The sequence below is a fragment of the Stegodyphus dumicola genome, chromosome X1 (assembly GCF_044657685.1).
Source record: "Stegodyphus dumicola isolate Sdum_Otavi_A_Nest chromosome X1, ASM4465768v1".
Classification (NCBI taxonomy): Eukaryota; Metazoa; Arthropoda; class Arachnida; order Araneae; family Eresidae; genus Stegodyphus; species Stegodyphus dumicola.
The window spans coordinates 135,905,391-135,930,019 of NC_140780.1; the positions used below are offsets into that span (position 1 = coordinate 135,905,391).

The following is a 24,629-nucleotide window of genomic DNA, read 5'->3' on the forward strand; positions in this document are numbered from 1 at the left end:
GAACTTTCGATTATGTCAAATAGAATTTCCGATGCTGGAACTTCCAAAGGATCTACAAAATGAAAGTATGTTTCGATGTCCAACAAACAAAAAGTGGAATTGCAGCAAAAAATGGATAAAGACATGAAGAATGTGACAGAGAGGTTAGTGAAAACAAAAAAATTTCGATTGACAAGTTAGTCGGTATTCTCGGCACAGCAATTAACGGGACTTGAACAGCGGAACTTTGTAACTGAACAAGAAATTATGTCTGTTTATAGAATTAAAGAGAATGTATTATCACATAAAAAATGAAGCAACTTAAACAACTTACATTGAAAGAAATGTTTAATAAAGTAAACAAATAAATATTAAGCTTTTTTTTGTAAATTTTTATACCCTTTAGATCATAAATTGCTCTTTATTTCATAAATTACTGTTTCATATTTTTAATTTTATAATTTCTGCATGCCATCTTACCAGATTTAAACTTATGATCTATAATCCGGAAAAATCGATAATCCGGAATCGTCGAAGTCCCGACGAGTCCGGATTAAAGACTTTTAACTGTAATACAGTATTTAAGGTTCAGAGCAAATGTGTTGAAAGGTGACTGAATGTAATTTCTCAAGAATTTCTTTATTATCTTTGTGAGAAGAGTGGAGTCATCCTAGGAAATAGGGCACATTTCTCCTTATTTATAAGTATGAAGATGTTGTTATAATACAATTATCCATTTAGAGTAACCCCAAACAAGGGAAGTTCATATTGCTGAATGAATGCAAGGCAGTTTCTTAACATGCAAATGTAAACTGTGAGTGCTCTAAAATTGATAAATTCGGTCATGAGACTGAAATTTCAATAAAACTGAAGGGTACAAAAGTCAACAAAACAGTAAATAAATATAATAAAGGGTATACATATAACTACGAGTCAGACGTATACCAAAATACAAAATTTCATTGCATGTGAAATATTTCACTGATCATTCATTCACAAAAAAAAAAAAAAAAAAAAAAAAAAAAAACCTCTCTACAAAGTATCATGCAAATGTTATATTTTTGCAATATTTTAAATCTTAAAAAATTACATTTGTATTTATACATAACAAAATGAAATATGTTATTTAGATACTGTATTTGTTTAAAAATAAGACTCATCTTACATTTTGGGATAAATTTAAAAAAAAAAAAAAATTTAGTGAATATTTGATGAGATCTTTGTTCTGATAAGAATTTATGGTGTTATTGCATTATCTGCTCAACCTTGACTGGGAAAAGCATATGTCACCAAAATAGGTAACGCAGAATTTTACAAAAATGTGTTTATCTAGCAACCCAATAATGGTTGTATGTGCATTATGCCGGCACATAATGCCACCATCTATCTTGGCACTAATTCATGCAGTTTTGAAAGTTATGGATCATGTTTGTTATGATTAGTGTGTTGAGTTTTTTTCAGGGTTGTGGAGTCGGTAGGGAAAATGACCGACTCTGATTCTGACACCTGGAATTTTAAATACTCCGACGCCCTCATATATACACTGCTCGACATTGAAAATGCAACACCAAGAAGGAGTGGTCAGAAATTTCTGCAAATTTTAGAGTAGAAGCACGTCACTGAGTTATGCGAATGATGTGAAAGCGCAGCTCTCCGACACACGTGAAGTAAGATATAAGGGAAAGAACGTGCAGAATGGGCAATATTCATGTCGTTATTTCTGCCAGACCAATTATCGAAGAAAGCTGGTTTTTGTCTTGGAGGATACGTGTAATAGGAGAGAATGCCAGGCCGACATCAACGAAGGCACTTCCAGGAGATAGACGATTTTACGAGGGGTATGGTGATTGGACTGAGAAGGGCGAGTTGCTCCTTACGCCAAATCGCAGCTGATACCCACATAGATGTGAGCACGGTGCATCAGCTATGGCGAACATGGTTGGAACAAGGAAATGTGGGAAGAAGGAGGAGTGCAGGTGCAGCCAGAGTGACGTCAGCACGCGTGGATCGATGCATCCGCCGACAAGCTGGGTCGGTCCCGCAAGTCACTTCACTGGTATCGCGATTCTGCAGCATGTGCAAGATACCCTGGATGTTCTCGTGTCGACCAGAAAAATTTCCCGTCGATTGGTTGAACATGGCCTTCACTCATGGCATCCGTTAAGAAGACTGCCATTGACTCCACAGCATAGACCTGCCAACGTTTAGAACAGTAGCTTAAATAAGGGTATGCAAGGAATGCCGTTGCATAGGGGCCCGAAGGCTTAGGAGGCCCTTAAATGTCGTGCTGAACTACATTTACAAGTTTGAACTTAAAAGGCGGATTCCATTACATATATAAAGAAGCTTTAATTCATTTTCCCTTGAGGAGTTCGGAATTAGAATTTCAATAAAAGAAGATTAATTATTATTTTTATATTTTTTATCTTGTATTTTTTTTCCCTTTTGCTTTTCATTTTTATTTTTAGAATTTGTACTACTATAAATTCTTATTTTAATTTTGATTTTGTGTTAAACCCCTTTTACATGATTGTTAATATTAATATAGTTGAGGAATAGCCTTGATTTGACTACAATTTACTTTTAACTTTAGAATCTTTAAGTATATGTAGATAATAGAATTCGTTTTCTTTTAAGTTTTTAAGGGCCCCCTACCTATATGGTGCAGTAACGCAATTCTCTGTATGACGCAGATAGGAGGCCCTTAAAATCACCTGAAATAGCTAAATTCAAGTGTTTGCAAAAGTTAAAATTCCAGCATTCGACTATGAAATAATAACTTCATGACCTACCCCAGTTTAGGGATAGCAGTGAGAGGAAAATCGGAAAAGTTTCTTTGTAATTCCTTAGTCTCAAACCTGAAAATTATTAAAGGCGACCCCCTAAAGAAAAGGTTTCTCCTTTTGTAATCTCAAATCAAAAAGCTGTGGAAGTGAAAATTAATTGTAACTATTTATTTATTATAAAGTACTTATTTTATATATTAATTTGTTTCTGTATAATTCACATTATGATCGAATAATCAGTAGACATATATTCTAAGTATAAATCAAAGAAGTAACTAGGCAGGATTCTGGTCCTTTGGAATGAACTTTGCAAGTTAAGAGAAATCGTGGTATATTATTTGCAGTTCGTAATTTTCGTAATATGTCATTCCAGTAGCGTTTAATTTTGTTCATATATTGAATCTCTTACTAGCTTTTCCATTAAACGCAAGTCCAAAAATCAGTCCTAATATTTAATTTGAATTTAATTATGTGAATGATTCTTAGAATTTAATGTAACATATATTTCGTTGGTTTGCTATAAACGGCGTATAACTTTTCAAATTGTTGCCACCAAATAACCTCATCCTGTATTATTTTTAAAGAAATTAAATAAGGAAGAATCTGCATGTTTGAATGTATAGTGCTCACAATGTAAAAAACGATGGTACTTACAACCTGTGCAGTCGCACCAAGGGGCAAGGTAAGGGACAGAAACATTTTGGATATTGACATTACAAAATGACAAATTTAAAGGCGGATCGATTTTTTCCCCTTTGTTTTTTACATTAATAAGCTGGAGGGGGGAATAATTCGTAAGTATCAATTGATAACTTCAGAATACATGCTTTTCTTTCTTAAGGACAGAAAATCATTAACATAAGTTGAGCAGTTGTGGCATGAAAGGACTTTGCCCCACCCCCATGTCGAAATGCCGTTCTAAGGAAACGCTAAGAATTTATGACACCGCATTTGGAAAGGAGAGATTTCCTGTTTGGCTTAGGGATCTTTGAATGAATTCAAGGTCCAAAAAAAAGGGGGGGGAGTTTTACGACAGGCTACGAACACACAGATGCTCAAACATTAAGCAGCCAAATATTTCAGTTAATTTCCGGCGTAAAGGCTACGAACACACAGATGCTCAAACATTAAGCGGCCAAATATTTCAGTTAATTTCCGGTGTAAATTTAATGAAATTTTTTTTCATTAAATTTATCGAAATTCATTACTTTTTCACTCATGGGGGTAGGAAATGGGAATGGATGAATATTTTTACTTCAAATAATGAGTAAATAAATGTTTATCCAATTTTTCATATCAAAATTTTCAAAATATTCGCACATTGCAGATAAAATGCAAGTTAGGAATTCTTTAAAATCCCTAATCGAGAATTAAATCTGAAAGCACAGAACTCGTTTGAGGATTCACTTGATTTGCTTTAGAAAAGAGAAGAGCTGTAGTATTTCTTAACCTGTAAATTACCCATCTACCAAAAATTCACACTTATCTGTAAAAGATAATTCTGAAGACATTGAATTTGTTTTGAAAGTAATATATTAATCTCTCTTCGTTTGAAAAAAATATCATAAATTACAATTTTTTTTGACAACGTGAAACATTTAAGCGTATAATTGAGTAATGCGCAATAATTTGTATGTTATTTAAACAATGTATTGGTGTATTGATTATAGGGCAAAGCACACTAGGGCTATCTGTCTAAGGGGAGGGATGCCTTCTTGGAAGACTTTCTAAGGGAAACTGGCTCGTAAACACGTTACACGTGGGAAAAACCACAAAAATGCCCATGCAGCCAGCCCGTTCACAGGATTTGAACCTCGGACCGAACTACCAGTGTTCAGCGATTTTACCGCTCAGGCGCTGGTGGGCTATTTAAACGGAATTGGATTGAATTTTTATATAATAATAAAGCACTCGAGGACTGTTTGCCTAATGGGAAGAATGCCTTTATGGAGTACTTTCTAATCGTTATTTGAAATGAAATTTTACAATTTACTTTACTTTTGCTTTTAATTTACTTTCCACAGCATTCAGTACGTGAAATCATCAATAATAATATAATAATGAAAATAAAAATGGCATCACACAACTAAAAGTATATACTACTTTGTAAATTTCGATAAATTAATTACTGAAAATATTAAACATATAAAGGGCAGCGTTGCCCTAATAGTTTTAAGTTGCATTTCAACATTTGAAAGAATGCGAATTACATTGCTATTTTCACTACACAAACGAATGGAATATTTCAGAAAAGAATGCTGCCCCGTTATTGCAATATTTCAATAATTTTTGCAAATTAAAAAAATTAGTTAACATGTTTTAATAGTAAATGATGCGATTTTTCACTCATAAAATCCCTTTGTACATTATTCTCTTTCATTTCGACATCACAGCATAACTTTTCTAAGACATAAATAGCTTCCGTTAATATATGTTCCCATACATTATATTTATTTTTTATATTTTTGTCATTAATAAATTAATGATTAAGATAAAAAATGGATACTGCTTAATTTATAAGCAATGTAAAGACTGGAAATCTGACGTCATTAATTTCTGAGACATAAATAGCTTTCTAAGACGCAAATAAAACATAACAATAATCATAAATATTAATGCTCCTAAAATATATCCACTTTTCCTAACTGATTTTTGCTTTCTGATCCACCTGGTGTACAACAAACCTATTTTCATAAATGAAGTTTTGCGCATTTCTCTACGAAGTGTGCAAAACTTGTTTCATACAATTTTATTTTTACTAATTATGAAGAAACTTTCTACTTGTTTCCTAAACAAATATTTCTGTGTACTACTTTTAGAATCCATTCGACAGAGTGTGAGTACTCATCTTCAAATATACGTTGGTATCAATAAGCTAAACTCTAAATTATTAAACATTTCTGGGACTTTGAAACTTGGAAGGGAATCGTTATATATTGCTACAGTGGGTATTTATATTTAGATTAATTTTAAAATTCCCATTTCGTATTACACAATCATTTTCAAAGCTCTTTGGATACATATCAATAAAATTTGTTTCTACCTGTTTATGATTTCATCGTAAACTTGTTAAGAATTTCTTAAAAATATTCGAATATCCATAATTTTTACTGTTAAATATTTAATAATTATACATTAACTGAAATGCATTTATAGTACAGAGGAAATGTAGAAAGATATTGCAGGTGATGTATTATGTATCACTGGAATATGACAATAATAATAGTACAATTTGACTGAAGGGAAAAAGAAAAAAAACAGATGTTTCAGCGTTTTGAAAGGGAAATGGACAATGGACATCTTTACAGTCAAGTCTTGGAGGAAACTTTTACTGTGACTCAACTTGGGGAGACACTGGAAATTTAAAGCTGAGGCGGGGTCCCTTTCTTCGTTAAACAGATGCACTGAAGTGTGAAACGCTACCCCTCAAGTACACTTGTAAATTGGCTGATGACTCAGAACAGTAAACTGAACTTAAACTTGCTCTAATGCCATTTCTCTAGTCTATGGTGAGAACAAACAGAAATTTGTCTGTAAAATTAAATTTCAAAACGATCTCAAATATAATTCTTCATTATAAAGGTAAGTTATTGATTTTTAATATCTAAATTAATCATAAACTAAATTCTTATAATTTAAAACTTGCTAAAAATTCAATTCAGCTAAACTTTTAATCCATTTATCTGAAAAATCCAAAATTATCACCATTAACAATGCAAATGTCTACTAATATTAATAACGTATTTTTATATTAACGAGATATTTTTATGATAAATATGAAATATAAATATAATCTATGTTTCCATACATTAAGAAACATCATAACAGGCCAAAATTAAAAACAAAATTTTTTAAACACGTCCTGCGCTATAGTGCAGGATCGATCAACCAATCAATCGGCTCAACAATCGAAAATCAATTGACTTGAATGGAGTTCATCAACATCTAAAAAGCATTTCTATTAATATGCAAGATATGAGAAACAAGTTTGAAGACATTATGAAAGAAGCTGAGTTTATTGCAAATAAATGGGGCATAGAAACTAAATTTGAAAAATAAAAGAGAAATAAAGAACCTAAAATACTGTCATTGTTAACAAATACGGAAATTCTTAATAATTCAAAAATGCAGAAAACATATAAAGAAGACTTGCACTGGAAGTACAACTTTTATTATTTATAAATACTTTCAGAACAGAAATCCAAAATTTGAAATCCTTTAAAGATTTAGCTAAATTACCAATGGTAAAATATTATGGCATGACAAGCAGTTATTCGGGAGTGTGCAATTCACTTATATTATATTTATCATTACCTGTAACCACAGCCACGAGTGAGAGGTCATTTTCACTACTGAAACTAATAAAAACATATTTAAGAAACATATACAGTCAAAAGTCGTTAATCCGGACTCGTCGGGACTTCGGCGATTCCGGATTATCGATTTTTCCGGATTATAGATCATCAGTTTAAATCTTGTAAGATAACATGCAGAAATTCTAAAATTAAAAATATGAAACCGTAATTTATGAAATAAAGAACAATTATGATCTAAAGGGTATCAAAATTTACAAAAAAAAAAAAAAAAAAAAAAAAAAAAAAAAAAAAAAAAAAAGCTTAATATTTATTTGTTTACTTTATTAAACATTTCTTTCAATGTAAGTTGTTTAAATTGCTTCGTTTTATGTGATAATACTTTCTCTTTAATTCTATAAACAGACATAATTTCTTGTTCAGTTACAAAGTTCCGCTGTTCAAGTCCCGTAATTGCTGTGCCGAGAATCCCGACTAACTTGTCAATCGAAATTTTTTCGTTTTCACTAACCTCTCTGTCACCTTGTTCATGTCTTTATCCATTTTTTACAGCAATTCCACTTTTTGTTTGATGGACATCGAAACATGCTTTTGTTTTGTAGATCCTTTGGGAGCTCCAGCATCGGAAATTCTATTTGACATAATTGAAAGTTCAAGTTTACTTTTATAAAATTGGTCTTACAGTCTGCAAAAAATAATAAGCTGGATCCAATTCGAAGATTAAGGAACAATGCAATCATCAACATTAACTGAAATAGATAATTAGATAATTTTAGCGTATACCGTCCGTTATACATAAAACGCGGACGCGGAAACGTATTCTGCGCTTGCGCACACGCATATGCGCAGTTGTGAAGGTCTTACGCGCGCGCGTAAACGGCTATGCGCATGTGTCATCGCGGCGCATGCGCAGAAAGTTTTTAGCTTTGAGGTCTGGATTATGGGTGTCCGAATTAACGACTTTTGACTGTATAAGAAACAGCATGACACAAGATTGGTTGTCAAACCTTTCACTATTCAGCATTGAAGCTGTGATGGCTGAGAAAATAGACGTCCAAGTATTTATAAGTAATTTTGCGGAAATGATGGTTAGGAGATGCAAATTTTAAAAGAAGGATTTTTTACTTTATGAGGAATTTTGGCCACCAATGTTATCATTACACTTATTGAAGGAGGAAAAAATTAGAGAAGAAGAGCAGTACGGACTGAGGAAAATTAAAGGAAACAGTGAAAAACTTTAGCATTCTTTTAGCATTTTCTATAAAAATCATGTATTCAAGTAGTTTAGTGTGCCAGAAGATTTTGTAAAAAGACAGAAAAAAACTTTACCATACATATTTTCTACAAAAATTGTATGTTCAAATAGTTTTCTTTATGAAGTTTATGATAAATATGTTTTATATTTAACAAATGTATCATTTACATTATAAACGTTCTTATTTATTACTTGTATATTATTGCATAAATCATGTTCGTAAGCTGAGTAAATCACAGAGTACTATACATTAATGTAATAGCCTATCTGTACGTTTATCAATTATCTTGACTGTCAGTTTATAATATAACTAATTATTTATAAGTTTGCTAACTTAAGCGAAAAAACTTAGATAGAAGCAGATTTTATATTAAAATTTAAAACATTAGTATGTAAAATGTCTTGTCTTTTATATAAAAATCTCTGCAAATCTAGGCTTTCTTCCTTTTCATAATGCTATATGTCGACATGTTCCTTTTTTAATATAGACTTATTCATTTATTATCAATATGCGTCTCAGTGAAAGGAGAGAAAAATCTGTCTCGCACTCACACAAAAAGTCTTAAGTAACTGAATTAAAATCATTTGACATCAAATACCCAGACGAAAGCAAATTTTCATTTCACCAGCTGGTCAAGAGAAATTATTTTCCTTTTTATTCTTTCTTCATGTTACGTACCTTTCAACTGGTTCCCTAAGAACGTGCTTTTATTTTTTAACAATTAATCCAGATGTGATAAAAATCATCATGAAAACATTGGCTCCTGGAATCCTTGAATTTTTTTAAAAACTTTTCGCGTTTTTTTTTTTTAATTTTTTAATTTTTATGCACATTAAATTTATTGGGAATGGGGGCCCAGGAAAATTTTTTGCATAGGGGCCCAAGAGTTCTAGTTACGCCACTGGTTTAAAATGGTGCCGGACTGGAGCGATGTGGATGACAGAACGGCGAAGCGTTGTGTTCTCAGATGAGTTACGCTTCTGTTTATCCAGTGACAGTCGCCGCTTGCATGTGTTGTGTCGACATGGAGATAGATCTAATCCGGCAGTAACTGTGGAATGCCCCACTGTGCAACTACGTGGCTTAATGGTTTGGGGCTCTATTGCGTACGATTCCAGGTCACCTCTAGTTTGTATTCAGGGCACTATGACGGCCCAACGATATTTGAATAATGTACTGCGGCCGGAGGCAATCCCCTACCTTCAGGGAATGTTTAATGCAGTTTTTCAGCAGGATAATGCCCGACCATACAGTGCTCGCATCTGCCAACATGCTCTGCAAGGTATACAGATACTTCCCTGACCACCATGCTCTTCTGACCAGAGTCGTAGCTATATGTTTAATAGAAATATGTTTTCAGCGCCCAGGGAGAACTGAAGATTTCGCGCCCGCTACTGCTTGCCAAGGATGGAAAACATTTAATTCTAAAATGTCATAAAATCACTTTTTCGCCCCTTGGATTCTGTGCCCGGGGACAGATGCCCTCTTCCCCCCTCTAGCTATGCCCCTGGTTCTAACCTGTCACCAATGGAACATGTGTGGGATGTGATTGGACGCTGTTTGTGGACTCTGCCTCGTTCAGAAGATGAACTGTGGCAAATGGTTGAAAAGGAATGGAGAGCCATCCCTCAAGACACCATCCGCATTCTTATTGACTCTATGCGTAGACGTGTTGCTTCGTGCATTGCTGTCGAGGTGGTCCTACATCCTACTGAGCCGACGCCGTTCTCGCTCTATATTTTGACTATCATTTTGAAATAAAGATCACTTATTGCTGCTTGCTGTCTCTGTCTTTTTCCAAATTTCATCACTTTCTGACCACTCCTTCTTGGTGTTGCATTTTCAATGTCGAGCAGTGTATGTAAACATATACACATGAGTTGCAGCTTTTTTTTTAATATAAAAGAAGTAATAGATGCTACAGAAAGAATATTGATGGCATAGCAAATTGTTTATATTAATTAGTATTTATTATGAACTGGAAAAACTGGCATTGGTAATTTCTAAGAAAGAGTATAGGTTCAGCAAGATCTCCTTTGTTAGAGGACCATACATCCGATTGGATTAACTTCAAAGCTGAGAAGAGTCTTTCCACACTGACTTGAGTTGAAGGAAGAGCTGTTTTTGTTAGGACTACTTCTTTTAACGTTTCAGAGTAGATTTTTATAAGTTCTAAAAGAGGTGTCTTGCAAAAGCAATCATATTTCTCTATTTCTTCAAAGGCCATGTAGAAATCTTGTTTGTATTTTTTCATTTTTATATCTAAAGGCTCTTAGTTCTTTATTTTCATTCGCTTTGCCTTAGCCTTTTCAATATTATCCAAATATTTCTCAAAATCTAATTCATCACTAGAAGAGAATAATAGAGACTCAGTTGCAATGTCTGCAGTTGGACTGTCCTGATTTGAATGCTCTGAGAATAATTTCATCCTTAATGAAGGTTCATAGATGCCTTTCTTTGCCTTTTTAATTCGTTCGTCATCCAACAACAAAATTCGGTGATTTGGATCTACATATATTGAACCCAGCAAGATCCCATTGTCTAGCAAACTATTTTCTCTTTTCTTCATTGAAGAAATGATTCCTTCTGCAATGAACCCCCCATTTCAGAAAGAACAAACATCATATTCTTCCCTTCTTGTCTCCTGTTAATTCTTCAGATTGTAACTTTTTTGTGGCTCTATATAGTGTAGAAAGAAGAGTTTCTAATTCTGCAAGATCATTCCACAGTATTTCTGTTAGTGAAACATTAGGGTAATCTACATCCTCTAAAAAAGGTTCTAACAACTTCTATGTCACCAAATATATACTTCTCCATCACGTTGCTTGATCAATGATTGCTCCTTTTCCCGTTCGTTTCCTAAGAATGGCATCAATTTTGGGAGTTCTTGCTGCTATTGCTGCTTACCTAAATTTACCAGTGAGATTTGTAACTATGTAGAGACATTAGGTATTTTTTTATGCGGGAGACGTAAGAAATTAACAATTCCCTCACCAGGACTCGAACCTCGGACCTCTCAAACACGCGCCCAAGTGTGCTGGCCATTACACCACGAAGGCATGCTAAGAAGGCAGGAAAAATACCTTATAACTAAATGAATCAATTCAATCAATAATGGCGAATATAACATCCATCCTCCTCCCCTATATTTATTTATTAATATTTCAATGAAATGGAAAACAGCTATTTATTAGCATATATAGTCCATAAATAGAAATAATAACTCAGTTTGTCATTAATTTTTTTTTTCAATTCACTTTAATTTCATTTCAAATTCAAACTGTCCAACATGAACTGGAGTCTGAGTTGGCATGTTTTTAGTGACTCCAGCTTTGACTCCTTTTACCCAAAATTCTGCCTAACTCTGATTCTGGTTTTTTTTCCTTGGAACGAATTACAATGCCACTGTTTGCCTGCTAATGAAAAAGAAAGCTTTGCACTTTTTCAGAAATGTGATGTTTCATCTACTAATAGAGAGTGCAGGAATGCGCATGCCATTAAGTTAATTTATGCAATTCTGTCATATTTTTGAAGTTCAAACTGGTCAATGTGAATAGAGAACTGTGCCAGTTTACTTTGCAATGCCAAGAATTCTGCAATTCTTTGATTTTTTTCAAGTTAAATCATTATGCACATGGACAGAAGACCCAAAATATAGAATATTTTTGCGATTTTAATCTGATTTAATTTGTTGCCATCTTATGAAATTTTGAGTGTTTTGTTATGGATGTTTTCTTTATTAATTTTTTAAACATAAAAAATGCAAGTTTTTTTATTTCATTAATTTATTACTGTTTTATGCACATTAAAAATGCAAGTTTTTTATTTCATTAATTCATTATTGTTTAACTTAATTTTCAGTGCAGCACCATTTTTTTTTAAATAGTTATGCTTTTTCATGCATTGAGTTAGTAAAAAATTAGTCGCGAACAATTGGCGACATTGTGAGGTTTGCGTGGTAATGCCAAAGTACTGAATTTGATTTTGATCAGAATGAAAGGGAAGCTACCTAATTAAATACAGAGGCGATTTAATGCGGTATAGAAAGAAGAAGTAGGCAAAATTATGATAATTACTTATTTGTTTTCAGCCATACCACCAACCTGTATAGGGAATATAGGTCTAAACTGAAATTGCTTGTCTAGATGTGGCTGTTATACTTAAGAATAGTTATGCCGTTTATATATTCAGTAATTACCTGAGTAGTTTATTTAGTATTTAAACTGTAATTAATTTATATAGTGGGATAATTAAACTCTCTTCTGTCATTCTGCAATTTTATATGCGAAAATAACCGATTATAAGACTCTACATAATTTTAGAACAAAAATGCAGCCAAAAAAAAAAAAAGGTACTTGTGTATTAACGCAACCAGGCCAAAATTCGCATAAATCGCCAAATTTGGCGACCCTACTTACGGCAACCCTACGTGTTATACATAGTTTTTCGTAAAGAAATTATTTTTCTTACTGGTTAGATTGAATGCCCTGAAATACTTTAACTATGGGTATTTGGGATCTGCTTGCGAGTGAAAAAGATGCTGTTGAATTGTTGCAGGGGTATGGAATTATACCGAACGAACGTACTTGTAAATATTGTCATAAAATGAAACTGTATTTTGGAAAGCAAATCTTCTGGAAATGTAACGTTGAAGAGTGCAATCAACATTTGGGTGTGAGAACCGGAAATTAGTTTGAAGGTAGCCGAATTTCATTTGTGACAGCAGTGCGCTTCATTTATTGTTGGTGTAAAGAGTTAACCTCAATTAAAAAATCATTTTGAATCATACCTTATCGAATTTATATGGCGCCAAGCTCAAGCTGTTAATCGCGAAGACAGTTTTCAATCAGTGCTAAAAGCAATAGCCAAAAGATTTCCGCCGAAAAAATAATTCTGCAACTTATTCAAATTTGAAACCGGAAGGGTTTAATTGCTATTTTATATTTTAAAACAAAATAATATAAAAAACTGTATTAAAAATTATCTGTAATTAATAAATGTACATTTTCTTTCTATTCATACTTTTTTACACAAACTTACAAATCGCGCCAACCTGGTTGCGATAATACGCAAGTATAAAAAAAAAAGGGGGGGGAGTCTTTCTCTTACCCCCCTTTACTATTACCCTCTTTTACCCCCTTATTCTGTATACCATATTTACTAAATATGGTATACAGAATGAAGCATGAAATAAGTTTCATGTTGATTTTTCAGTTATTTTCCTCGTGGCAGGGAATGGATTAATGAATTTTATATTTAAAGTAGTTGATAATTTCACCTTGTTCTAGTTATATTTTTACTTAATCTTATAATAATATTTGCAAATTGGTGTCTCATTTATTGATAAATTAGAAATGTAAGAAAGGTATATTGTTTTCCTTTTCTTTTTTCATTCTTTTGGATTATCAGTCTTTGGATATTAAAAAATGCTTTTTTATATGTTTTGTTTGTGTCCTGTGTATTATAAGTGTTTGTTAAATGTAAATGAATATGTATCATAATTTTAGATCGTGGCTTTAAACAAGAACACTTACGAAACTTCTCGTAAGATATTGACTCTTAGAGTAGAAGCAAAATCAAGTAAGTCCCATGAATTAATTCTCTATGAAATTCGATATCATGTAAATTGCGTATCTATCATTCATGTAATGAGAGCTGCCATTGTTAATAATATGTTGGAAAGTAATGTCAAACTAATAAATGAAAAGCAGAAGTCAAATTTGCGTAAAAAGCTAATATTGTTCATCAGTTTTGTATGCAAGCATCCAGAGCTTAAATATGAGTGACATTTTTCATGTACAAAAAAAAAAAAAAAAAAAAAAAAAAAAAAAAAAAAAAAAAATGGTGAATAGAGATTAATATATCTGCATTAATCCCGAGATCATAATCTTGTCGGTATAACAGATTAAACCAATGGTACTGAGTCATTTAGTAACAGATTAAACCAATGGTAACAAGTCATTTGCTTACAGATTAAACCAATGATAACCAGTCATTTGCAGAAAAATTGCATGTAAATGTAGTGTATAGGTATAAAATGGATGCAAAGCACTTATAAGTGTGCCCAGGAGTTTGATTTTTCATCAGGGAATATGCCCACCTTGAACTGTGTTGTAGCAATCTTAATGCCTTATCTTGCTCATTGCCAGCTGATGAAGGAGTTCTTAGGTCAATTCCATATATGTTTGACTACCCATCTTGTAGATGACTTAAATCTTGTTTGTTTCTCCGGCAAAATACTGTAAGCTGCAGTTTGTCTTCCCATGATGTTCCATTCCTGCTCATTCAGCTTGATATCTAAAGAGCTATAGATCATTCATTTTGACAGGTATCCTACTTTTCAGCAAGTATGCTATTCTATGAGGCATGACATTATAATTCATAAAAAGAAACGCTTTGCCTTTGACACCATGAAACAAGAGAATACTGTATTCAATAACTTCTTTACAATAATGCATATCATTGTACTATTGACCTGTTGCACAGTATGTGCATCAGTCATAATGCTAATGTCTTAACCCCATTATAACAATACCTTTCTTTTATGCCTTATCCCTTTCATTCCATCTGCCATGAAAGGGATAAGCATACAAATCTGGACTCTTAACTGCAGAGTGAATCAATTCCCATCTAAGACACTAACCCATTGCTGCATTATCCAAACTTAGTGGATCTGATATCATTGCAGATATTGTTTACTCACAGAATAGTGCCACACAGAACGGTTGATCGTCAAGAATTTATTTCTGCATTATTTAAATGTCAAACTGCATTTTGGCATGGTATTTTTGTTCATCTTCTGCAGTAAAAATTAAGTGTAAGATGGTTAGCTGTGAAATGTTTATTATGTGCAGCTGATATTGGTTTTCTGCAGATAAAGGTAACATACTGCATTGAATAGGAAATGCATTTCAGTTACTTGAATTGCTGCCCAAAGCTGGTAGGCAACACTTAGCATGATTCCAAACTGCAATGCAATTTAATGATTAAGAGACCTCCTTCTGATATTCTTGTAATTGTTTTTGTAATAATAATTCTATTGTTTTTATAAAATATTCGAGATAATGCCTTTGAGGAATGATAAAAAATTTCACATTTGTATATTTGTCTTTTCATATCCAGAATTTCTGAAAAATACTGCTCTTCAGTACTGCTAATTTTTGCTTAATGTGCTTTCACATTACCAAGTAACCCATAAAGGCAAGAATAGGAAATCTGCACTTTATTTAACATTCTACTGTACATATTTTAAGCATGTGAATAGTAACAAGTTGATTCACTAGATTCTGTGACTAACTTTTCATAATGAAGAAGCAATAACCTTGCATCCTTAAGTTTTGGACATGTGAATAACTTATCATCATGAAGGAAGCAATAACCATGCATCTTTAAATTTTGGACATGTGTATTTGGATCTATAAAAATTGTAAAATCTGTATGTCTAAATTTGTTGTGTACACATTTGCATTATTTCATTAGAGTAGCAGATGAGTCTGTATTATTGAAAATATTTTGTTAATGAAAGTAGGCCAAGCTAAATTTTCATTTTATGTACAGTTATTGACTTGCAACAAAAATTTTCATGGAAGATTTGCATATAATGAAATGTTACAAATCTAATGTGCTAATTTTTTCCCCAGCTCAGTTCTTGATTTTAAAAAAAATCTAGTAATATACAAGTAATAATTTTTTGAAGAATTAAAGTTATTAATAAAAAGTCTAAGTTAATAAAATTCCTTATGGCTTTATTAAAAATAACTTACCAAATCACACCTGTCAGATTAAAATATTTAATTATTAAACTGTTGATATAAATTGTAGCTTCACTTAAACCTTAACTGGAAATTTAAATTGGATAAGTTATCACAGTTGATTTAAACAGATTAATTTTTTAAAAAATTTACTAGGATTTTTTAAATGGTTGTTTAAACAATTTTCTGTTATATTTATTAACTAATGGATTATTTTTAACACCATATATAACCCTGCAGTCGTATTCTGTTCCCTGTAATCATGATTGCATGTTTGTGTTTCTGCTTTTTTTAAATTGTAATTCACTTCTCATATGCTTATATGTGCAATGACACTTTCACCTAAATGGTGTCACATAAAGGTCCCAACAGTACATGTAAGCTAAAAATTTTTAATTCTTTTTCTTATTTCAACAAATTTATGAGTTTGCTTTTGCATTTATATGTAAATATATTCATTTTAATGCTATGTTTAATTGTTGTTAAAATTTTTCTCAAATGGCTTTTGAATTCATTTTGAACTTTTGGTCACTTTCCTGTAATTAATAAAACTATTGTATCATATTTTATTTTTAATAGTTTGCAATAAGTATAATTATTTTAATTTTGAAACTAAATTTTGTTATATTGGCTATTTGTAATTTTGATTATTTGCATGCTGATCATACTTTTGATAATCTTGGTATTTTGTTTGATTATTTCATTACAAATTTTAATTATTTTGCTGATTGATTTGCTGTATTTTATTAATTAATTACTTTATTTTTGTGACATAATCTTAAATTTTAGTCAGCACCATGAGTTTGATTCTTAGTCATGGAAGAGTAGCTATGAGCAATGTAGCTGCTGTATGAGAGTGAAACTTTCTTTTAAGGAATGAATATAAACTTTTAATAGCTCTTACCAAGAGGGACTGTATGAAAAGTTACATTTTATGATTTTTCAAATTTAAAAATAACAAAACATAATAGTTTAGCTTTTTTTAAAAAAAAAAAGTTGGAAATACATGTCTGTGAGTAACAGTTACAAAAATTAAGACTGTGTAAGGACTTTTATCAGTAGTGTGTTTAAAAGGGAGTTTCAATTAATTTGTATGTTTTGGTTTGTAACTTCAGAGTTTGTCTATTCATTCTTATGTGAAATATTTAAAATAGATAGAATGATTTAATATATATTTTAAAAAAAGTTCATTCAGTGTTTTAAGTGCTTTGTACTTTTAATTACCATCCTGATCAGACAGTGATTAGTAACATTGACTGCTGTACCAGTGGACCTGGCTTCAAATTCCAGAGAAGTCATGACTAAATGTATAGTGTCTGCACAGCATGGGAACATTTAAAATATCGGTGAGCCAAAAGTCCTCTCAAGTGGTTTGGTGATATGGAAAGAATGATAGGAGGAGACCTGTAGACCATTATCCAATATTTCTCCTTGAAAAATTGGGGTGGAGCTGCACTGTTAGTATGGCATGACTATACAACTTATATGAGTAGTGGTGAAATTCTGATACCCTGCTCACGTGTACTTTTAATTGCACATGAGAACTACCTTCTTAAAAATTTCTGGGAAATGTGAAAGGGAGGTAATGTTTGTTAACACTAGTCTAATAGTTTCATTATTTTTATTTCTATGAAATTGTAAAAATGAGTAGCATTTTAATATTATTAAAAATGTATTTATGAAACAAATTTTTAAGTTTTAGTTTTATATATGTGCTAGGAACGAGTAGGAAAGAAATCAAAAGTGTTTCGCACAAAGTTCGTGTGCATAATCGGGGGAAAAAAGCTTTAGAGACTAAATATTATTTAGCTACTAATAGATTTTAAAAATTATTTTATGTTTTGTATTTCAGATCAATTTGCATGAATGATTAATATTACCTATGAATTAATTTTCTTCAGAGTTTTCAAAAAGCATGGAAATGCTTTTTTTAATTCATTTTTGTTAATTATGTACTGAAAGGAATTGCAAATTAGAAGTAAAAAAGGAAAATCTGAAAGCACTAAATATTAAATAAGTTACTTTTTTGCGTTGTTATAGTAAGAAAATTAATTTGCACATAAATTTATATGCTATCAGAGCAAAAATTTGAAAATATTTGTATTATTACTTATTTTTCGAATGGAGAATAATTGTTCTGTGCTCAAATAAAAGTATAAAAAAAGTAAAATTTGTTATCCATATTTATTTAAAAACCATTTTAGTCTACATATCCTATTAAAAATCTAACAAAATTTGAGTTTGCAGCAAATGAAATAGCCATTCAGATATATTAGGATGTGTGAAAAACAGCTGACGGTTTTCTAAAAGAACCACAGGCCCACCTGTGGCCGAGTGATAAAGTCACTGAATACTGATCGTTTGTTTCAGGGATCAAATCCCAGCAAATGGGCTGGCTCCATGGGAGTTTTTGTGGTTTTCCTTGTGTGTAATATGTATACAAGCCAGTTTCCCTTACAAAATTCCTCCGCAGCGGCATCCCTTCCTTTAGGCACATAGCCCTCAAGTTCTTTGCCATTATTAAATAAACCAAACCAAACCGTCTGAAAGAGACAAGAATGCCAATGGAATCTGAAAAATATGTATTCTCACATGCATGTTATTACAGAAATTTTGTATTTTATTATAGTTCTATCGGTCTCGATTATCTCACAGGACATGTAACCACTTGGCTGTTGAATGCATTTTAGATGGGCAGGGTGATAAGCACTATAAAGCATTTATTACAGCCCACTAGTAGTCAAGCAGTAAATTTACTGAACACTGGTAGTTTTGTCCGAGGTGGTCCAAATCCCAGTGACTGGGCTGCCTGCATGGACATTTTCATGGTTTTCTCTATTTGTAATGTGTATACGAGTCAGTTTCCTTTAGAAAGTTTCATCCACAAAGGCATGTCTCACTTTAGGCAGATAGCACTTTAGTGCTTTGCTGTAATCAAATAAACCAAACCAAGTAGTGCCTGAGGAATTTGTTACTTACAGTTTTAATTCAATAATGATGTGAGGACTGGCTTTTTTATAGTTTGTTGTTAAGATTGCTGTAAAGGAAATAGGTATGTTTAAGGCAAGTTGGGGTCGCTGTAATATTCATCTGCCAAAGCATATTCTAGAATATGGCCATGGAAATAATTGGCTGTGCCATTGATTTTTTTTTTTTTGTTTTTGTTTTTGTTTTCCTTAAACCACCACTCCCTTGAACATTCACTGTAACTGCTCTGCTTGTCCAGTTTTGAAAGATATATATGGCTTAGTGTCAAATTTCACACTACAGTAGCACCTTACTATACTTTCATCTGGGTATTATCAACAGGACCTTGATTCACTTCCTTTGATTTCTGTAGAGCATATTATTAAAAATTCTCCTTTTTGGCATTTATCATTCCACAATGTGTATGTAGTGGTTTTGCATGGACCAGCATTCGGTCATAATTCAGTTCCAAAAATTGTGTTCTTTGACATTTATCATTCTACCATATAGTGGTGCAGTATGGATATGCATTCTCCATTGAACTTAATTCCTCTATAAACTGACCACAATGACCTTCACTGCAGTATTGCCATGCAAAGAGCATTGTATCTATGCATGTGTGCAGTTCAATCAGCTATTTTGATGAATCCTTTATAACAACATAAGGACACTAAGATTTGAACAGCTGAAAGAACAAACACAGTCACAATATAGGAATAAAAGCAATTCATTTATTATTTTCTGAAAGGGCTAAATCAAAAATTTTTGTAAAATATAAGATTTAGAATAGTAAGCATAGAATAAATTACAGTTTCCGAATAATTATCTGTAATATGAGGTGTAGAAGCTGGTTTTCTTTAGAAAGTCCTTCAGAAAGATATGCTTATCCTTAGGCATTTAGCCTTCATACAGGGTGACTGACGAGAACTGGACATTATTTAAATGAACAATACTCACTTGCTTTTTCATGGGGGGGGGATATTGCAAAAAACTCTTTAATGCCTTTTGAAATGCTTATTGTCAATGAAAATAATGTCAGATGATGTCTATTTGCTTGAATGCAAGATTCAAGCGTTTATGGGAAAGCATTGTATGGCAGTCCAAGGCCTCATGATTAGTTGCTACCACTTCCTGCTTGATTGCCTCCTTCACTGCGAGGGGATTGTGGCCATAGACACTTGATTTCATATATCCCCACACAAAAAATATCACAACAGATTCAATCTGGGGACTTTGGAGGCCACAGGATATCGCCGAAACATGAAATGACCTTTCTTGCTAACATGCGATGAACTACGTCCATTGGACCATGTGCAGTGTACAGAGTGGCATCATCTCATTGAAAATGAAAATTTTAAATGTTCTTCAAGCAGCACTTGCATTAAAATGATGATGTCCTTTCGTTGTTGATAATCTGTTGCCATAAGCTGCTAAAGAATACACATCTTGTAAGGATGAAACACCAAGTCTTTCTTCAAGAAGAGTTTGAAGAAAGACTTCAAACACTAAGTCTTTCTTCAAAGTTGTGTGCACTAATTCATGGCAGCCTTAATTCGCGTGCGTGTCTTCGTGAAGACTGCTGAGAGCGCCTAGTCAGTGCTTGTTTCACTTCCTCGTTGTTTTATGGTGTCCTTGCAGTCTTTAGAATGGTTCCTGTTATCCTTAGTTTGTTAACTCACCCGAGAATCATATAGCGGCTGGTAATGATATCATTATGTCCAAGGTTGAAATGAACAAGAAAAAGCCACTGTGATGCCATGACAGGTTCAGCATTTGTAACAAATGTGTCGCACAAACATAAATTGCTCTGCAGTTCACTGCTCCATAGCTACTGACATGGCACGCTGTAGCAAGGGTTATGATACCTGGTTCTGCTCCCTACTCCACTAGCGGCTTAGTATTATCCATTTAAAAAACATCCTGTTTCTGTCAGTCACCCTGTATGTTTTACTGTATTTGATTGAGTAAGCACTGTTAGTTCCTTAACTATTCTTTTTTTTTAACTGTAATTCTGCTAAAATTAGTTAATCTTTTCTTCCATTGAGGAGTAAGTTACTTTGAAGCTATATTCACCATTATCAAGGTCCGTAGACCTTGTAAACAAGTTGTCTGTAGAATTTGTTTTCTGCAAAGGTTGTAAAACTTGTATCTCGTAATTTTTTTATTCCTTTGATGGTTTATAATTGTTGCTTCCCTTTTTTGTTAATTTTGTTTCACTTACTTAAATGATATGCTCAGCTTATCATGCAGAGCACACTTTCTTCGTAAGGAAGGAGTATCCCATGCTGTTTTCCTTGAAGTGCATCTCATTTTTCTATGAAACAAACGTCAGTCTAACTTTGAATGCCATTTAATTTTAAATTTGAAATTAGTATGATTTTGGCCCATGTGGTAATATAAATATATACCTGCACTGATTTCTTTAAAAAAAAATTTATTTTGCAGGTTTGTCACAATATGAAGTTGAAATGAAATTCCTAAACTTGAATGTTGATGATATGTTTCGATATAATAAAACACATCAACTTGAGGAAATATTTCGAGAAAATTTATGGAAAGAGAGTACTGAGATATATATCACCAAAGTTGTTTCATCATTAGATGTCGGTGGTCGCTTGCCTCTAAATCCGAAGGAAAAGGAAGGGTTAGTATTTTAAATTGCTCAAAAATGTTTCTTTGTAACTGTAAAATTTTGTTTGTAATTTATAATTTAATTTATACTGTGTAAAGTTCACTTTCTAATTTTTTAGTGTTGTTGTAAGAATTGGTGGAATTAATGCCTTTTCAAGAGATCTTGAAGATTTAGAGAGAGAAGTACAGCCATTAAGAAACAGATTACCTTGTCCACGTGATTATAAAAGAACATCAGTGGAACGTTTATTTCGAAGTAAACATTTTGTAGCAGACTGGTGTAGTTTTCGTTTGGTAATTAAACTTGTGTATTAATTATGCATTGCAAAGATATTTTGTTATTTTTTCTTGGTATCATTCATGAAAATATGGTAGAAGCAAGGTTTCATGAATTTAAACCATGAATATTGCTTGTAATGTTACATAAAATGACTATGTAAATGAGTTCATTCATATTACTAAAACTGTAACTTAAAATAGAAATAGTTATCAGGTATCAATGTTTAATCCAATTAAGTCTCCGGCTTTCTACTCGCAGAAACACAATTGTCTCTGTATAGAAGTTTAAGAGTAATTAGCACTTTACTTGGCAAGCAAAGAACAAATATCTAAACTTTATTATTAAAGTTTATGCATTTATTTTTTCTCTTTATATAAAATAATATTTAATTTAAAATGAGAATGCATTATAGGACTACCCAATAGCAAAAATATGTAAACTTTACTGACTTACTTAAAATTTCCTTCTGTTTTATATGTGTAGAACTAAACTATACAACATTAATTTGTACAATTTTTTAATTAAAGTATAAATTGAAATGCTGTAAAATATCCAATAAGTTGCAAAAAAATGGAAAAAAGCTATGTATAACTCTTAATGCATTTTCATATCATTATCCTGATACCTCCAAAAATACCTATGTAATTTTTGGAATGAAACGTTTTTATATTAATTACATTATTGATTTATAACTGATGCTGTTAGGCACTGGTGTTCAAAATTATTTTTTCGTGCAAGAAAGTACAGGTTTTTTAAAAACTGTTCTTGGGGGGGGGGATTGAATTTATTTTGAGTGATATATAACATCATATCCTGCAAATACAAACTAAAAAGTCAAATATGAATGCATAAGATAGTAGCATCTTACTATATACTAAGGTATATTATGAGACAAATTAAACTTAAGTAATATGACAAGAAATTTCTAGAAAATTTAATACTTTGGAAACATACACAGACTTCACTGTGATTCTCCTATCTATATATCTCAATGTGACTTCATGCTCACATTGAGTGATTAATCACAGTTTGAGAGATGAACACATCAGCACTACCAACAGCTTTTGCCATAAGTATAAAATATAAACCTTTCAGGAACTTAATGTTAGCTGTTTGATAAATTTTAGTCAGATAATTTTATTTTCAAATTTCTTTTACAGTTATGTTAAATGTTAGCTCTAATAATAATGTGTCGCACATATACTTCTGTTCTCTTCTTAGATGTGGCTTTAATTTATTCAATTAGCATTTGCTGATAGGGCCTTAATTTTTTTCTTCAATTGTCCTTAAATATCATTAAAAGTTCTTAATTTTCATCTGTGGAAATATGTATGAATCGAGTATAAGTTTTCATATTAATGAACCCATTCTTTTATATATACTATCACTTCTGTTTTTTTTCTTCCCCCCAGCCTTTACCAGGATGCAAATTAACTACATGTAGCAGAGTTCTTGAATGTTAAGATAAAAACTTTGGCAGCGATGCTGAGTAGTGTCCTATGTTAGAATTACCATTAGATCAGCATTAGCCTTTCTAGCTTAGTTGCTTGCACAAATTAGGTTAAGCCAACACTTGATAGGCTTTTACATAGATGGGGTGAAAAAAATCACCTGACAGTTCAAGGGAAGTGAGTGGCATACATAATATTTTCACATAAATTCATATGATGATAAATAACTCTTTATTACAGATGTAATGAATTTAAAGAATGTAAATTGTTTATTAGCAAGTGTGTGCAAATAAAGCATATACTAGTATTATTCTCTTTATCCTATGTATGTAATTTAGATGCTTGTAGGCTTCAAAGAAATCCAAAATTAGACATCGGATTTTAGATCCAAACTGTGTCTTTGTTGGTAGTATAAATACATATGGTGTTGTCTGGCTGTTGTTTCAACTTTTATACAGCAGACATTTGAAATTAGCAGATTTTGCCATAGAGCATATAAAACTGAAAAATCATAATTTCTGATATTTCAAAAGACTATGATATTTCAAGGGAAATTATGGATGATGAAGTAATAGAAGAAAATCTTACTTCATCAGCTAAAGAGACTGGCTCTAAAAATGAATTAGATAGTATATTTGAAAGTGAATTAACAGTTATTTTGTGAAATAATAAATTTGGGGAAAAAAAGAGGTGAAGGTCTCAATCATGTACCACAGGATTATAAGGAAAAAAATGTGGTGAAGTGGGCATAATGCAAGAAACGATTTTTAAAATATCGAAATGTGTTGTGCAGTGTGTTCAAAATAAAATTTAAAAGGCAACAAATTACTACATATTTATTTCAAAAGGAGGACTTTTTTAAGGAAAAGGGTCCATATTGACAAGACGCATGGAGAGGGACAGGAAAACTTCCATGCAGTCACTATTCAGCATGATTTAAGCTGTTGCCAATCACCTTGAAAATTTTGAAGCTTTTGTAATATGATTCAGTTTGCTAATCTCAGCTGATGTAAAGCAGGCTGCTGCTTTGATAATTTTTTACTGCACATCCGTGCTGTACATTCAGTCCATAATCAGAATATATATTATTACATAAAATAGTAGTGAATTTTTTTATTGCAATAATAAAAAGTATATATGCAAAAATATTCATTTATCAGGGTTGCCACGCTACCTGGAAAACCGGGAAAAGTCAGGGAATTCGAAAATTGACCA

The 24,629-nt window shown here is 32.2% G+C and overlaps 1 protein-coding gene across 7 annotated transcripts in view; it reads left to right on the forward strand.

Annotated features, from left to right (window-relative positions):
* Scgalpha (sarcoglycan alpha) overlaps positions 1-24,629 on the forward strand; it is a 146,068-nt gene that overhangs the window by 70,027 nt on the left and 51,412 nt on the right. For all 7 annotated transcript variants that reach the window (XR_015038549.1, XR_015038551.1, XR_015038550.1 and 4 more), the window contains 3 exons: positions 13,842-13,914; positions 21,498-21,696; positions 21,803-21,977. Coding sequence is in view for 3 of the 7 variants with exons in the window: in XM_085807768.1 (XP_085663894.1) it covers positions 13,842-13,914; positions 21,498-21,696; positions 21,803-21,977 (447 nt within the window). In the remaining 4 variants the exon portion in view is untranslated. The remainder of the gene's footprint in view (positions 1-13,841; positions 13,915-21,497; positions 21,697-21,802; positions 21,978-24,629) is intronic.